This window comes from Cornus florida, unplaced genomic scaffold, assembly GCF_030987335.1.
Source record: "Cornus florida cultivar Cherokee Brave unplaced genomic scaffold, ASM3098733v1 CherokeeBrave_3.0.0_Hap2_Chr05, whole genome shotgun sequence".
Lineage (NCBI taxonomy): Eukaryota > Viridiplantae > Streptophyta > Magnoliopsida > Cornales > Cornaceae > Cornus > Cornus florida.
In genome coordinates, this window is record NW_026775575.1 from 5,977,595 (window position 1) to 5,996,446 (window position 18,852).

Here is an 18,852-nt window from a genome sequence, read left to right on the forward strand (position 1 = left end):
AAAATTCTGTCCATTCAGCCGATGAGTGGTAATTTAGAGGATTGGGTTGTCACCTGAACTGGATGAAGTGATATGGGATTTCCGAGCATTTGAAGAATAGACCGAAACTTCCTCAGTGGAGATTCCAGACATCGCGGATTTAACCAAAGAAATCGTCCAGAAACAACGAAGAGAAATGGAAGAATAAGTCTTCTATAATTCTGGTATAAACGACTAGAATTAACGATGAATGTTTGCTGATTTTATCAGATAATCAACAGAACAATGGAGTAATTTACCGTCCTAGTGAGGGCGGCTCTAATACCATGAACACAAAGGTGAAAAAGGATAAATTCTGATACTCTTTTCATATACCATCATAATTTTTAAAATGTCAACTATCTAACTATGGATAATTCCTAAAAATCCTCCCTAACTAATTTCCTAACAATTCAGCCTAGATCTTTCCACAAAAGTGCGTGATAAAGAAGAAGAAAAAGAGAAGAAAGCAGATGAGAGAGAGAGAGAGATGGAGAAAGAGAGAAAATAATGGAAGAATACTTTCATCCTTCCACCACATTCTATTTATAATAAGAAGTTTAAGAAATTACTCATAAGTCCCAACATTATATAAGTAATAACAAATAAGCCCCTGACAACATCTTATTGAAGATTTAATGGAGGAATCAGTGGAGGAAAATCTTTCAGTAATCGATGTTGTTTCCTATTATTGAAGATTTGGTGTTACTAGAGGAATCAGTGGAGAAAAATCCTCATTGTTTCCTATTTTCTAATTCTTTCCATTCTCATAATTTCTTCTCCTATATAAAGGAGCCTCCACTATTGTATTGTGTATGAATTGAGAGAGTATTATAAAAGTGATGTAGCCCTTTGGGGTCTTTATGCCGTGGATGTAGGCCCTAGTAGCTGAACCACGTAATATTTCTACTTGTTTTATTTATCATTTCGCTTCCGTTTTATGCTTTACAACATCGTATCAGAGCCTTATTTCTCTTCCTAGATTCAGACCCCTATTTTGGGATATTCCCTTAGCATCTAAAATGTTGCTAAGGGTTTCTCAGTGCTATTTGTGACTTGTTTGGGCTGCTTGTTTGTTCGACAGTAATGTTCTTCTCCTTTGACATGTCTCCGGTAGTTTTTATTGACTCGTTTGGCTGCCAATGTGTTCGGTAGCATTGTCTTCATCTTTGCCGTGTCTCCAGCAGTTTTTATCGACTTGTTTGGGTTGCCGTTGTGTTCGGTAGCATTGTCCTCTCCTTTGCCGTGTCTCCAGCAGTTTTTTGTTGGCTTGTTTGGGCTTTCAGTGTGTTCGGTAGCATTGTTTTTCGTCTTCTCTCTTCATCATTCACACTTGTTACTCGTCATCTCAATGGCAAGTTGAGCATTCATGCTCCAACTTGAGGGGGAGTATTGAAGATTTAATGGAGGAATCGTGGAGGAAAATATTTTAGTAATTGATGTTGTTTCCTACTATTTAAGATTTGGTGTTACCAGAGGAATCAGTGGAGAAAAATTCTCCTTGTTTCTTATTTTCTAATCTTTTCATTCTCATAATTTATTCTCCTATATAAAGGAGCCTCCACTATTGTATGTGTATGAATTGAGAGAGTATTATAAAAGTGATGTAGCCCTTTGACCTCTTTAATAATCTTTATGCCATGGATGTAGCCCTTAGTGGCTGAACCACATAATATTTCTACTTGTTTTATGTATCCCTTCGCTTCCGTTTTATGCTTTACAACACATCTAATACAATCTTACTTACAAAAAAAATTGTTTTAAGAGAGAGAGAAAGAGAATATATGAAAACATATATCTTATTGAGTGAGTAATACAATAATAAAATGGTGTTTATATAGGATAAGCTACGGGAGTAGGTGAGTGGAGAACAAGTAAACCCTATACATGGTAATTTTATATAAAGTAATGAGGGGTAGATGACAACTTATACAATACTGTATAACGTGACAACTCAAGCTGAAGAGTAAATGTCAATAACTCCCAGCTTGCTACATATGGAATCAATAGAGTTCTTGGGAAGCGCCTTAGTGAAGATGTTTACCAACTGTCTACCAGAAGGAACAAAAGGTTTAACAATCTCATTCGATGTTGACTTTAAGATATAATCAAATCAAAAGTAAGTGATAAAGAAGAAGAAGAAAAAGAGAAGAAAGCGTATGAGAGAAAAAGAGAAAGAGATGGGGAAAGAGAGAGAGAATGAAAAAATACTTTCATCCTTCCACCACATTCTATTTATAATAACAAGTTTCAGAAATTACACAAAAGCCCCAACATTATATAAGTAATAACAAATAAGCCCCTAACAACATTCGAGTCGGCTTTAGATCGAATAAAATGGCAATCTACTTCAATGTGTTTAGTCCTCTCATGGTAGACTGGATTGCTAGCAATATGAATAGCTGCCTGATTGTCACAATAGAGAGGAATTAAGTATTGAACTGAAGTCCTAAGTTCCTGTAAAAGAGTTTTCAACCAAGTAAGTTCACAGGCTGTGTGCGCCATGGCACGATACTCTGCTTCAGTGGAACGAGCCACAACTGACTGTTTCTTACTCCTCCAAGTTACTAGATTTCCTCCTATAAAGGTGCAGTAACCCGTGGTGGACCGTCAATTAGAAAGAGAACCGGCCCAATCTGTATCTGTGTATCCCTCAATCCGAAGATGTCCAGAAGATCGATAAAGCAGACCACATGTCGGAGCACCCTTGAGATACTTCAAGATGCGTACAACTGTCTCCATGTGAGGTAGCCGAGGACTGGTCATGAACTGGCTCACAACACTGATTGCATAGGAGATGTCTGGAAGAGTGATTGTGAGGTAAATAAGTTTACCTACAAGTCTCCGATACATCTCTGGATCATCGAGTGGGTCACCATCATCCACCTTAAGTTTTACATTAGTCTCCATGGGTGTAGCTACAGGTTTCAAACCAAGATATCCAGTATCCTGTAAGAGATCAAGAGTATACTTCTGCTGAGAAAGACTAATGCCTTGCTTCGACCGAGCCACCTCAATTCCTAGAAAATAACAAAGTTTGCCCAAATCCTAAGTAAGGAAGCTAGAACTCAAGTGATGGATTAGAACTTGTATCCCATCTTTGTCACTGCCAGTGATAACGATATCATCTAGATACACCACAAGAATCACAATACCACGTTTCGTTTTCTTAAAAAAAAGAGTGTGGTCAGCTTGGCTTCTGGTCATACCATGAGCTACCACTACTTTACTGAACTTATCAAACCATGCACGAGGGGACAGTTTGAGGCCATAGATAGACTTCTTGAGATGACACACACACTCCCCCTTATACTTAAACCATGTGGTTGAGTCATATAGACTGTCTCAGTAAAGTCGCCGTCCAGAAAGGCATTTTTAACATCAAGTTGATGAAGTGGCCAGTCTAGATTAGCTGTAAGAGACATTATCACATTAACATAATTCAATTTGGCCACAGGAGAGAACGTCTCAGTATAATCAAGGCCACAAGTTTGAGTGTAGCCTTTAGCAACAAGTCGAGCTTTGAGATGGTCAATAGTACCATCAGATTTCTGTTTAATAGTAAAAACCCAATGTCAACCAACAACCTGAGTATCAGCAGGCTTAGAACAAGGTCCCAAGTATGATTCAATTTTAAAGCGTTTATTTCTTCTTCCATAACTTTCCTCCACCCTGGATGAGAAAGTGCCTCCTTGTAGGATTAGCTACAAGAGAGATTATCACATAAACATAATTCAATTTGGCCATCGGAGAGAACGTCTCAATATAATCAAGGCCATAAGTCTAAGTGTAGTCTTTAGAAACAAGTCGAGCTTTGAGATGATCAACAGTACCATCAGGCTTATGTTTAACAGTAAAAACCCAACGACAACCAACAACCTGAGTATCAGCAGGCTTAGGAACAAGGTCCCAAGTTTGATTCAATTTTAAAGCATTTATTTCTTCTTCCATAGATTTCCTCCACCTTGGATGAGAAAGTGCCTCCCTGTAGGACTTGGAAAGAGCAATAGAGGATAATGACAAAGAAAAAGCTTGAAAGGAGGACAACTAATTATACGATACAAAATTGGAGATAGGGTGATTGGTACAAGACCGTTTACCCTTCCAAACAGCAATAGGTTGATCAAGATTAGAGTCCGGAGAGATGGAAGAATCTCCAGGCGTTGAAGCAACTGGTGGAATACTACTTCAGTCGTTGGAACATGATTAACTACTCTTTTCCAGCGACGAGCATAGACACAAAGAGTTGGTGGGATGTCAAAATCAAAAACTGGAGTTGGAAGAACAGACTCTTAAAGAATAGAGTCCTCCAAACAACTTCCTTCCTGGGAATAATAAGGAACATCCTCAAAGAAAGTTACATCTGCACACACAAATTGTTTACGAAGAGTTGAACTGTAACATTTATATCCCTTTTGAGTACGAGAATAACCTAAGAAAATACATTTGTTAGCACGAGGATCAAGTTTGTCTCGTCCCAAGCTTAGATTATGAACAAAACAGACACACCCAAACACCTTTGGAGGAATGGAAAAAAGGTTTTTGTCAGGAAACATCATTTGGAAGGGTGATTTTCCTTGAAGGACCCTAGAAGGCATGCGGTTTAAAAGATAAGCAATAACCAGAACTGCATTTGCCCAAAAATATTTTGGAACATGCATTTGAATTATTAAGGCACGAGCGATAGCTAGGAGTGGGCCATTCTTCTGTTCAGCAACTCCATTTTGTTGAGGGGTACCAACACAAGATGTTTGATGGATAATGCCCCTTGACTCAAGAAACTTTTGAAAAACATTAAGTTTATATTCAAGGGCATTGTCAATTCTAAGAACAAGTAATTTTGCATCAAACTGATTTTGAATTTCAGCATAAAATGATTGAAAAACAGAGAATACTTGAGATATATCTTTAAGAATATAAACCCAAGTTAAACGTGAATAATCATCAATAAATGACACAAAATAACGAGCACCAAATAAACCAGTAGTACGAGCTGGTCCCCAAATATCTGAATGTACTAACTCAAAATGTTTTAAACTTTTATTATCAAAACGAGACTTAAAAGTAGCCCGACGATGTTTACTAAGTTCGCAAGTAGTACAACTTAACTTAGCAAAATCAACTAAAGAAGGGACCAAGACTCGAAGACTATTTGAAGAGGGATGTCTAACGCGGCAATGCCACTGGTAAGCTGAAGAGGAGGTGGAATGTAAAACTGTCAGAGTAGTAGTTGGTTGGAAGTAGTAAAGACCATCCTTCTCAAACCCCCCACCAATCGTCTTCTTCGTCTTGAGATCCTGAAGGACACAACGGGAAGGAGAAAAAGTAACTAAGCAATTTAAATCTGATATGATTTTGCGAACTGACAATAAATTGAATGAAAATTGAGGGATATATAAAACTGATGAAAAAGTGAGACCCGAAGTGTGGAAGGTACCAATTCCATGAACAGGTGATTTGGCACCATTCGCTATAGTAACAACCGATAGTGAGAAAACATGAGAAATATCAGAAAGAAGAGATGGGTTACCTGTCATGTGGTCGGATGCCCCTGAATCATTGAGCCAAGGTGTAGAATAGGAAGCATGGAGACACGTATTACCTGAAGTAACGATAGTAGCGGTGGAGGGGGGCTAATTTGCACGCTCATGCTTTACCAGAGAATCATATTCGGCTTTGGAGAGAACGACTTGTTCATTCACAGAAGTGGGAGTAGTCTTCTTTGAAACCAAAGCTTGATTAGCCCAAGTTGGCTTGCATGAAGAGCCCAGTAGAAGTCAACATAATGATTGTTTCGGCCACAATGAGTACACTTCTTGCTGCCACGACCCCCTCTGCTGCCACGAGTACCACGGCTTGGGTTGGAAGGACCTCTGCCCCCTCGTCCTCCACGGAAAGTATTATGTTGCTCAGTAGGAACAACAAGAGTAGAGTGGTTGTCCTTCTCAATCACAGGGGCATGAATAGATGCTCTTCTAACTCGAGCAAAAGTCACACTTGTTGTGGGTATCTCCTTGCCAGACAAAATTTGCGAACTGATCGGAGCTAGTTCGGGTTTAAGTCCAGATAAAAATTTTGCCACCCGAAACTCCTCCCTGTGCCGTTTTTGTTGTTCTATGTCTATAGTCAATGTATGGTAGACATTCAATTCTTCCTACATACCCTTCAATTCTAAGTAATAATCTTCAACAGAACAATCTCCCTGCTCGAGATTAAAAATATCCTGGTACAACTAATAAATACGAGAAATATTCTTCTCTGAAGAATACATGTCCCTGAGATTTTCCCAGATATCTTTGGCAAATTATAGGAATGACATGTTGTTGAAGATCTCAGGCTCCAAGCTGTTCCATAACCAAATCATAATCTGAGCATCTTCTTTCTCACAAACCTCAATAATCTTTTCATCACTGGTGGGTTCGGTTGACTTAAGACATGATAGTTTTCCTCGAGCCCGTAAGAACACCTCTACGGCTCGAGACCATTGAAGTTAGTTTGAGCCTTTCAGTTTGGTGCTGGTGATTGACCCAAGTAGATGGGGTTCCTTAGTATCCATCACAAGAGCTGCCGAACAAATGAGATATAGTAGCGAGAGGGAGCTGAGATAAGAGAACCAAGATCTAGCCGAGATGAACTTGAGAGACTTTATCGAGGAGAGAGCCGAGGAGGGATCCGAGAGAGATAGCAGAGACGAGAATTGAGATCACCGAGGAAAGATCGCTGAGAAGAGATTGCTTAGAGAAAGCCAAGGAGGGATCCAAGAGAGATTGCCGAGACGAGAACTGAGAACACCGAGGAGAGATCGCCGAAAAGAGATTGCTGAGAGAAAGCCAAGATGGAATCAAGATCGGAGTCTGAATAAGACTAAAAAAAAAAAAATTAAAGAGGGATCGATTTCCGCTCTGATACCATGTTGAGAGAGAGAGAATATATGAAAACGTATATGTTATTGAGTGAGTAATACAACAATACAATGGTGTTTATATAGGAGAAGCTACGGGAGTAGGTGAGTGGAGAACATGTAAACCCCATACATATTAATTCTATATAAGGTAATGAGGGGTAGGTGACAACTCATACAATACTAACTGTACACATGTGACAACTCATACAATACCGCACAACAAAAATATATATATAATTTGTTTGAGAAAAAAAGAGAATGGGGGAGTGAGTGAGAAGAGAAGGGAGTGGGTGAAAGTAGAGAGATGTAAAATAAATGGGTGGGCATTCTATACAATTTTGTATTCCCTTCTTGATTCATTATAGTAAATTTTCTTCTCTCAGTGGATGTAGGTCGAGTTCGGCCAAACCACGTAAAATATTGTGTTACATGTTGCTTGTTTGTTTTGTGATTGGATATCCATGTTGGTGATGTGGTTTACTTCAGGTGTGCCGAACGAAGGGGATTTAATTCCCAACAACACATTTAACAATATGTAGATATTTAGGAGGAAAAAAAAAAAACAATATGTAGACAAACGAAATCATCAAAGAAAGCATCTTGCCCCCGTTAAGTATCCTGCCCACAAGAAATCCTCCATTTCTTACCTTTAAACACCCATCAAGAGTAAGCTGCCAACGTACATACTCCATATGAGAGCAGGGATTGGCAATTAATATGAGCATCGTTGCTCTTGAAGCTCAAGAATGTTTTAACCACATGTAGTTTCGGGGTTCATATTTGAGTTCAAGTAGACTGGAGGTTCAGATTTATGACAAGATGAGGGTGGTTGGGTTAGCAGTGATGGCAACAATTGTTGGTGGCAATGGTTAGGACTGTAACTGGATATTAGGGCTGGTTCGATGTAGTTGGTAAGAATACTCGATGATAAGTGCACAGTTTGCTGGCAATGGTGATCGCCGATCTGTGGCGATGGAGGCTGATAAATAATGTGATTTGGTTGATGGGAAACAATTGGGTTGTGTGTGTGAACATTTTGATATATTTAATTAGGAGATGGAAAGGAAAGAAAATTAGGAGAATCAAAGATGGTATAATGGTACTTTAATTTTTATTCATTTTAGCCAATTTTTTTATTTTAAAGCTATTGATGGAGAACGAATTGTGATTCGCATTCATGAACCGCACATTATTTGCGTTTTATTTTTGGAGAAGGGGCAAAGAAAGATGAAATTAGGGATTTGGTGTAATTACGGTTAATTTTATTATTTTGGCATTGTTTTAGTTTTACAGTTATTTTCGTATTTTCATATTTTAGGGCTTACTGGGGTTTGCTTAATATTGTGCCTACATAAATGCTTCTATGGAACTAAGTAACTAACCAAATCATCTTTGAGAATTCCACTTATTCTCTCTCATCATTTTTACTCTTCTCAACCCTTCAGTCTGTCCAACCTATCTTTTCAATCTGTTTTCTCATCGCCTTCGTCTGTCTTCTCACCTCCTTCTAATCTCATATCATCTCATCTTTTGTCTTCTCATCCCCTACTTTCATTCTGGTTCTAAATGTGTATCATAACAGACCTCCTTGTCCTACATTAACTATTAAATTATTATGAGTGTAAAAATGTCAAATTGTCAATCATATTAATAATTTAAAACTCGTTTCTTGAAAACTCTGGGAAGTGGTGTTCAAAGTTATTTTTGCAAAAGTTCCATCTGAGGTTATTTTCTAAGACCTTAAAGGAGGTTACCCATCTTCCAAATGATGAGAATTAGGAAAACAATTAGCTGCCTCATTGGACCAAGAAAATTATTATTATTATTATTATTATTATTTTTTATAAGTAAAATTGTATAAAAAGGCGATCAAAAGGGGACCGCATCCCAAAGAACTACACAAGGCCAAATAGGGCCTATACTCTCTCAAAGAGCCCAAAAAATCAACTATCTCATCTTGAGATCTAGAATATCTCCCAACAACCCAACAAAACAGAGTGGTAATAATGGAGAACTTAAGAACAGGTATAGGCGTCTCCTTTCCTTCAAAGGACCTCATTTTCCTCTCAAGCCATAAACACCACCAGACGCACAAAGGCATAGTCCTCCAAATGTCCCGGACTTGGGCCCCCACTGTACACCCTCTCCAAGCCTCAACAAAGTCTCTAGAAGACCTGGGCATCACCCATTGGACTCCGAACAAACTTAACATCCTGTCCCAAGAGTCCGTGGCCACATGACAATGCAAAAGGAGGTGGTTAACTGTCTCCTTGTCTCGAAGACACATGCAGCAACAATTAACCACAACCTGGTTTCTTCTCTTCAAATTATCCTGGGTCAAGATATTCCCCAAAACAGAAGTCCATGCAAAGAAGGCCACCTTCAACGGGGCTTTGGATTTCCAAACTGCCTTCCACGGAAAAGAAACCCTTGGCATCGCCGTAAGACATCTATAGAAGGGCCGGACATTAAAGCGCCCCTGAGATGTTGGGACCCATACCAAAGAATTAGGAGCTCCACCCACAATATCCTGACGAAGTGACGATACAACAACTCCAAAAAACCAAAAGCATCTTCGATCTCCCAGTCCTGAAAGTGCCTCGTAAAACGCACATTCCAAGACGATCAATCACTATCAAGGTGATAGCAGTCAACCAGTAGAAATATAAAAAGAAGAGAAAAGAGAGAATTGCGTAAAGGCTTGAATGAGATGGATTACCCATTCACAGCTCTAGTATTTATAGATAAAATGAGCACATGCTCATATTACAAGAAAGGAAACAAAATCAAATAATTGCATATTCTATGCCTAGACATATGCGTAAATAAAGTCAAATACATGATTAGTGGCTATCATATCTCACAGATAATATGGTAAATCACATCCCATGATTTGGGCCTATCATATCTCGGCTATTATGGTAAGTTACACCATAAATCGTGGTATCATAAATGCTAACACTCCCCCTCAAGTTGGTGCGTGGATATCTGAAACGCCCAACTTGGACAATGCATTCTCAAACACAATCTTGCTGACGCCCTTTGTAAGAATGTCTGCAAGCTGCTGAGAGCTTGTGACAAATGGAGTGCAAATTTGACCAGAGATGATCTTCTCTCGAATGAAGTGACGGTCCACCTCTATATGCTTAGTCATGTCATGCTGAACGGGATTTGCTGCTATGCTAATGGCAGACTTGTTGTCGCAGTAGAGTGAGAATGGAAGCGACACTGGAAGGCACAAGTCTGTCATCAAGGTTTTCAGCCAAAGCAACTCACCTACCCCAAGAGCCATAGCCCTATACTCTGCCTCTGCACTAGATCGAGAGACAAGATCCTGCTTCTTACTGCGCCAAGTAACCAAGTTACCACCAATAGAGGTATAATAACCTGAAGTGGACCTCCTATCTAAAATTGATCCTGTATAATCAGCATCTGTCCAAGCCTCAACACGTAAGTGACCATGATTAGCAAACAAAATACCACGGCCTGGACACCCTTTTAAGTAGCGAAGAATCCGAATAGCTGCATCAAGGTGTGGGGCACGAGGAGAGTGCATGAATTGACTCACGACACTCACGGCATAAGCAATGTCAGGTCGAGTCATGAATAAATAGATGAGCTTCACCACAAGTCGTTGATACTGACCAATATCTGACAACAACTCCCCCTCAGAATTAGCCAACCGATGATTCTGCTCAATCGGAGTATCAACAGGACGAGCGCCAAGCTGACCAGAAGCAGAAAGCAAGTCAAGAACATACTTGCGTTGAGAGATGAAAATGCCAGTCTTGGAGCGAGCCACCTCAATGCCCAAGAAGTATCGTAGGGGACCAAGATCCTTAATCTCAAACTGACGGCCAAGATAGCTCTTAACCTCATTAATTTCGGTAGTATCATCACCGATAAGAATAATATCATCGACATACACAATGAGAGCAACTGTCTTACCGCCTGAATGACGTAAAAACAAGGTATAATCAGCTGCACTTTGATGGAAACCAAACTTGAGCATAGCAGTGCCAAAGCGATCAGACCAAGCTCAAGGAGACTGCTTGAGGCCATATAGAGAACGACGAAGACGACATACCATACCAGAATGAGCAGGAGAACGAAAGCCCGGAGGAGGAACCTTGTACACCTCCTCTTGCAAATCACCATTAAGAAAGGCATTCTTGACATCAAATTGAAATAGAGGCCAAGATCGAATTGCAGCAACGGAAAATAATACACGGATGGAATTTATCTTGGCAACAGGGGCAAAAGTCTCTTGATAATCTATGCCATAAGTCTGAGCATAACCCTTGGCAACCAATCAGGCCTTGTAACGAGCAACTGACCCATCTGGATTATGCTTGACTGTAAACACCCAACGACAACCTACAGCCTTTCGTCCAATAGGAAGCGGAACCATGTCCCAAGTCTGATTTTTCTCAAGTGCTTGTAGTTCTTCTGTCATAGCATCACGCCATTGAGGTTGTGCTAGCGCATCTGCAACACTGGAAGGAATAGGAACCGAGGCAACAGAAACAAGAAAACTCCGATAGGAGGGTGAGAGAGCATAATTAGAAACAAAATTAGAAATAGGGTAAGTACAAGAACGTTTATCCTTTCGAAGAGCAATGGGGCGATCATCAAACGAAACAATAGCTTGAGAAGGCGGAGCTGGTGCCGAAGGAACAGGGCAGTCGATCGTGGGAGTAGAAGCTTGTACCTGTTGTCTCCGATTATAAACTTGTGAAAAAGGAACAATTCCCCAGCTGGAGGGGTCTCACGAGGAGGAATTATAGAAGAAGAAACAGGTAATGGTAGAGGAGTTGAAGACGGAAGAAGGTGATCATCCATTATATTCAATGGGAACCATTCACTCTGAGAACCAACTGAACCACTATAGTATGGTGTATACTCAAAGAAAAAAACATCCATGGATATAAACCGCCGACGACTGAGAGGATGGTAACACCTATAACCTTTTTGAGAGTGAGAATAGCCCAAAAACACACACTTCAAAGCCTTGGGGTCAAGCTTTATACGAGTTTGCCCCAACTGCTGAACAAAGCACACACACCCAAAGACTCGTGGAGGAATTAAAAATAGAGATGAATTGGGATTTAAGATTGAGAGTGGGGCTGCAAAGTTAAGAATCCTAGAAGGAGTCCTATTAATGACGTAAACAGCGGTAAGAACTGCATCTCCCCAAAATGACTGGGGAACATTCATGCCAATGCAGATTGCTCTGGCTAAGTCAAGGATGTGGCGATTCTTTCTCTCAGAACGACCATTCTGTTGAGGAGTTTTAACATTAGCCAGCTGATGCGCAATCCCAAATTCTATACATAACCGTTGTACCTCCCCATAAGTGTACTCTATACCCTGGTCAGATCGGAATTTTTTAATGGTACGACCAAATTGAGTCTGAACCATTGTTATAAAATTTTTAAAAATAGTGTATACCTCATTTTTGGTTTTCATAAGATAAACCCAAGTAACACGACTATGATCATCAATGAACAACACGAAATATCGAAATCCAAGACTAGAAGTAACTGGGCAAGGACCCCACACATCTGAATGAACAAGATCAAAAGGTGCTAAAGCAGATTTATTACTACTAGCAGGATAATTGGAACGAACATGTTTAGCCATATGACATGTTTCACAGGATAAATCTGACACTGCCATGTTACAAAATAAGGAAGGAAATAAATGTTTCAAATAACCAAAAGAAATATGTCCTAAACGCATGTGCCAACGCATAAGCTGGGCTTTATCAGATGAAACAATATTACAAAATGAAGCTGAATGTGCTTGCAGTGACAAAGGAGCATCCAACAGGTATAAACCGTCCACTTCACGCCCACTGCCAATCGTCCGTTTCGACACCAGATCCTGAAAAATACAATGAGAGGGAAAGAACGTTACACTACAATTTAATTGTTTGGTAACGCTACTAACAGAAATAAGATTTGTAGTCAACTTTGGAACATGAAGTGTATTTGACAAAGTTAATGAAGGAGTAACTGATATGTGACCCTTCCCAGGAATGGAAGATGGAGAGCCATCCGCAAGGCGGAGCTTGCATTGGCCAGAGCAGATACTATAAGATTGGAAGAGGACATACCAGTCATATTGTCTGAAGCACCAGAATTAATGATCCATGGTGTTGAAGATGTAGATACGCTATGTGCAGACGCAATAGTACCTGAGTGGGCATACGTGGAGGTTGGCTGAGATGATGCTTCCATTTGGTTAAAGAATTGTTTAAACTTGTCCAAATCAGCTTGAGTCAAGGTAACTGTGACAGAAGATGTAGAGGCAGGGTTGTCAGGAGTTGACAACGAGACTGGTTGTGTAACAGAATGTGCAGAGGATCGAGGCTGTTTCTGTTGCGGTGGACGTCCATGTAGAGCATAACAACGAGATTTGATGTGACCAATTTTTCCGCAATGGTCACACCGTCCACGTTGTCGTCCCAGAGGAGGACCGGTGGTAGTGCTCTGAACTGACTGGGATGGTGAAGTTCCTGAAAGGTTGGGAATCCGAGCTGCCATAGCAGAACGATCAACAAAAGCAACACCTAATGGATGAGTCCGGCGGCTCTCATCTGACAACACATAGGAATATGCATCCTTAAGAGTAGGGAATAAAGATAAGCCCAATAAATGAACACGAGCATACTCAAACTCGTCGTTCAACCCGGCAAGAAACTGAAACACTCGATTCTTCTCCACAATTCCTGCATATAAAACTGCATCATCTGGATCCTTCCAAGAGTGGAAGGAATCATAATATGACATCTCCTCCCAAATAACACGAAGCTTGGCGATGTAACCTGAAACTGTCAAGTCACCCTGAGAAATCCTGGTGATATCTCGCCCCAGCTGGAAAATTCGTGCATTATTCTGCCTCTGTGAATAAATGTGTTGAACTGAATCCCAAATCTGCTTAGCAGTCTTCATAAACATATAGCCAACAGCTATGTTTGGTTGCATCGAATTGACTAGCCAAGACATAACCATAGCGTTATCTGCGAACCACTGTGGATATGCCTTCTCTGACTCAGCTGGCTCTTTCTCAGAACCAGTAATATAGCCAATCTTGCCTTTGCCACCAATGAACATCTTGGCAGACTGTGCCCAAATCAAATAGTTGGAACCATCCAACTTCACTGTGGTGATTTGAAGTCCTGGATTTTCTGATGAGTTGATGGGAAAAATGGCACCACCACTCACAGAACGTGAGCCAAGAGAATTAACAGTCGAAGACCCTGAATCTGCCAGAATCTGTCACACGACAATAAAAAGAACTCCAAAAACACCACAAATTCTGTTAATAAATCAAAGGGTCTCCTCAGACCATAAACAATGTCTCCTCAGACCATTCCCAAAAAATCCAAATACATACCTTTTTTAAGGAGCGCTGCCCGCTTACATATAGCCAGACAGCCTCCTTCTTAATATTTGGAACCTCTTTGTAAACTATTTTTTTTTACCCAAGCCCTTCTAGGTGTTGGAAACCAACTATCCCAATTTACCCAACCCTAGGAGTGAAAAAGAAATTGAAAAACTTAAAAATACCTGTTTTCGATCACAAAACAACACCACAGAAAAACATGTGTAGGCAACGTCACACACGATGTCACAAACAGCCTAAGGTAGCTGTCGCACAAGTAGCAAGGCTGCTGAAAGGTGTAGAAAGGTGTTGGCTCTGATACCAAGTAGAAATATAAAAAGAAGAGAAAAGAGAGAATTGCGTAAAAACTTGAATGAGATGGATTACCCATTCACAGCTCTAGTATTTATAGATAAAATGAGCACATGCTCATATTACAAGAAAGGAAACAAAATCAAATCATTGCATATTCTATGCCTAGACATATGCGTAAATAAAGTCAAATACATGATCAGTGGCTATCATATCTCACAGATAATATGGAAAATCGCATCCCGTGATTTGGGCCTATCATATCTCGGCTATTATGGTAAGTTATACCATAAATCGTGGTATCATAAATGCTAACACAACCACTATGGCCTGACGATCCGAGGCAATCCTGAAGACCCGTGGGAAAGCAAGAGCAAGAGAGTGATCAACCACACCAAACATCCTCCCAGAAACGAATCCTCCTGCCATCCGTGAGTAGGAATTTGATATGAGTGCAAAAGGTATCCCACGCTTTCCGAATGTGTTTCCAAACCCCAACACCACTTGGGGAGCGTACCTCAAGGGAGGTCCAACCTCCACTCCACTCCCCAAAGAGAACGTTGCAGCACCCCACAAACCAGGTAGATCCAAGATGCAAAAAGAGGTTAAGATATTGACGGATCAAGCTTCATTAAATTATCATACCATGACCTCACTGTCTCATTTCCTTGGAGGTTCGGAAGTGCACAAGCACAAAAATACTTGTCAATCAAATACATATAGGGAAACTGACCTGGACTTTAGGATCAGAGGGCAATTCCTTGAGCTCCTGTGTTATGGTAGACTGTGCTGCCACCGCTGCCTGAAAAGAAACCACAACAATAAAGTGAGACAATTGATAGTCTACATGACTGCAATATTACATTGCTAACAAGAATAAAATGCTACATGAAGCTTGAGCAATTCCATATTTGGAAGATAATCTACATAGTTTAAAACTTTAAATACATCATATGGTAGTGGAGACATTTAATTTGTAGAATCTCTATGTTCTGCATAAGCAAGAGATATTTTTGTTTTCTATAAAGTAGAACAAGAATATCCAATAATACAGTACACATGATATTGTATTTGTCAGAGAAGTTAGAGATATTTCTTATTTATGTTAAACATAATATTATATTTTCCTTTTCTTTTAGTTAGTCAGTCTTTAGGGCATAATAAGATACACAGTCATCTTCACCCTTTTTCTCTTCTTCTTTCTTCTTTTTTTGTAATGTGCAAATTATCAGTATTAATCAGATTAGTAATATATAACAGACCTATTTAGTCACGATTGCTTGCTTGCTACAAAGATCTTACAAACTCAACTCAACAAAGATTTTCCAAGCTATTTGGGTCAGCTACAGGAATCTTATTCCGTCATTCCCCTCTATTTAAGGTCATAACCTCAACTAAACCACATGCTATCGTATTTTTCCTATCTAAGAACCCACATTGGTTTTGACCTTCCCCTTTCCGTAGCATTACCATCAAAATTCCAAAATTTAATCCAATAATTTTCCATAGACTTTGCCTCATCAAAGTATGCAGCAAAATTAAATATTTATTAAGGGGCTTCTTGAGAAATATATAATTCCTTTCGTTGGTCCCATCCCCAGCGTAGTGGTCAAAATGTGAACCGTCTTCTGTGCTCATTCAGGATCGTTGGACAATTTATTGTACAAGAATAGTACTAGTAATATCCTTAAAGAATGAATATATTTCACGGGTGCTGTTGAACTAAGAATTGCCCATGCCAACAATTTTCTATTGAGAAGAATGTTCACCTTTGGTCGAACAAATTGCAGCTCCTATTGATAATAATTTTTATTTAAAAAAAAAAAAAAAACATATAAAGTGTATTTCATCTTAAGGATAATTAAAATGTTCAGTCACAGTTTGGTGTGTGTGTGGGGGGGGGGGGGGGGTGATTTAGTGCTTGAACATCAATACCATTTGTGAAATACCTAACAAATACCAAAAGTTAGGTCTGTATATCGTCCTCCCTCCCCAAGACCATACTGCAGTAGAACCAGAACAAAGTAATGTCCCAAGTGTGTGTGTGTCTGTGAGAGAGAAGGAGAGAGAGCCGCAGTACTATGTGTTCTGCAGACGTTATGCATGTACTTGAGCAAGACGAATATCTACACTTGAAAAGGCAATGGAATGAAATTAATACATTGTGCTACTTGTGTTGTACATATTTGCAACACCCCCAGAGCTCACTTTTACGAATCCATTGGCTAAAATGCTACCCTTTGTTTATATTCATAAAGAGTTCAAGATGATAAAAATTTCAACTAACTATTCTTGTTACATGAGTAAGAAATATCATGTAGTAACCAAGGTAGTAGTTCCACAATTTGTGTAAATTCAACAGAAAATAATAAATAAATAAAAATAGAAACGATTAGAATGTTACTTGGAAACTCTGCAGCTGTTGGGCTTCATCATCCGCCATTTGACGTTCATATTCTTTCCTTGACTAAATGAACAAGCAAAACTCAGAGAAGAAAAGGTAGAAATGGAAAACAGAAGGCAACAACGACTCAGGAGAGTAAAATACCACATTGCTTCCAGTTCTTGAAACCCTATATACGACTCAACTACATAACATACAAGAATTTAACAACCCATTCATCATCCAGACTCCAAAAATATGCAAATATCATCTTAAGTACAGTCTAGGAAAGTACATCGAATAAAAGCTAATAATGTTATAAACTGAAGAAAAGGAGAAGAAAAAACTAACAAAACTAACAGTTATGGAAAAACGACTAAATTCTTTCAGTTTAACATTCTCTAGGTAGTTCAGATAGCACATACAAGAATATCACATATCAAATTATAATCTAAACATTTTTACAATATGCATCTCCTTTAATGGGTTCCCAACTGGTAGATGCAGCAGAGACTTGTCCAATAACTGAAGCTATTATTCAACTCAAAAAGTGGCTTTTCCTTTTTCTTTTTGGACTTGAAATGGTAATTGTTAACAACCCATCTACTCTAAAAGCTTGAGCTTTTGGAGTAAATGAGTTGTAAACATGGTATCAGAGCCAAAGGTCTCGAGTTCAAACCTCACCGTCACCCTAATTAAAAATTTAAAAAAACACGTGCTGGACCAAAAAAAGGCCACACGTGAGGGGTTGTGTTGAAGGATTTATATATTTTTAAGTACACCCTCTCTAAAAGCTTAAGCTTTTACCCAGGAAAAAAAAAAAAAAAAGCTTAAACTTTTGGAGTAGATGATTGTTAACAGTAATTATACACGTTTATTGTAAATAATAAAATATAAGTGAAGAGAGATATAAAACAAGAAGAACACAAATATATTACGTGGTTCAGCCACTAGGTCCTACATTCACGACACAAAGAGCCCAAAGGGCTACACCCCTGTTATAATATTCCGCTTAATCTTTGCATACTATGATCACCTCTATTTATAGGTGAAAGAATACAAACATGTGATAAATATGATATAGGAAAGATTCCTAAAACCACTCCCACGATTCACTCATATCAATATTCTGTGAAGGAGTGATCAAGGGCTTAAATCACTCCTATAATGATATTCTCCCAACATATCATCTTCCAACAATGCTAAACTGAAAAACCGAAAAAATGACTTTAACAAACTCTAATAATTCCAAAAGTACCTATGTAGAATTACAAATGCTAAATTGAAAAATCGAAAAAAATGAATTCAACAAACTCTAAAGAATTCCAATAGTACCTATGTATAAGAATCTCTCGCATCAAATTATGTTCTAAACTCCAACTATATGCATCTTCTCTAATGGATCTCAACTGGTTTGATGCAGCAGAGACTTGTCCAATAACAATTCAGTACTCACAAAAATGAAAAACAAAATAAAATAAATAAAAAACCTTCCGCACAGGGACAGGCAGGAGGAGACATTTGCAGTTCCCATAGCAAATAATGAAAGCCATCTCTATAATCAGTGAAGATAAAAGTTATATAGACGACCAAAACCTACTTCCCATATTATTAGTATTGAAATAAGTAACCATATAAAGTAAATTTTAAATGGGTACCAACACCACAAGTTATGAGGCACCACTCAGCATAGTGCATTATACAACCAAGAAAATTTGATGAATAATAGAATATTTCCAACTTGTCCAAATCTATAAAAAATAAAAATAAAAATAGAAACAAAATTTCCATATCTCAATTGGCATACCCCGTCAATAAATAGCTACATACAATTATGTCTTAGTTT

At 39.0% G+C, this 18,852-nt stretch overlaps 1 protein-coding gene across 6 annotated transcripts in view; it reads right to left on the reverse strand.

Annotated features, from left to right (window-relative positions):
* LOC132306086 (uncharacterized) overlaps positions 1–18,852 on the reverse strand; it is a 58,955-nt gene that overhangs the window by 15,964 nt on the left and 24,139 nt on the right. For all 6 annotated transcript variants that reach the window (XM_059803303.1, XM_059803306.1, XM_059803305.1 and 3 more), the window contains exons 5-6: positions 17,028–17,090; positions 15,357–15,425 (exon numbers count right to left, since the gene is read on the reverse strand). In XM_059803303.1, coding sequence (XP_059659286.1) covers positions 15,357–15,425; positions 17,028–17,090 — 132 coding nt within the window. The remainder of the gene's footprint in view (positions 1–15,356; positions 15,426–17,027; positions 17,091–18,852) is intronic.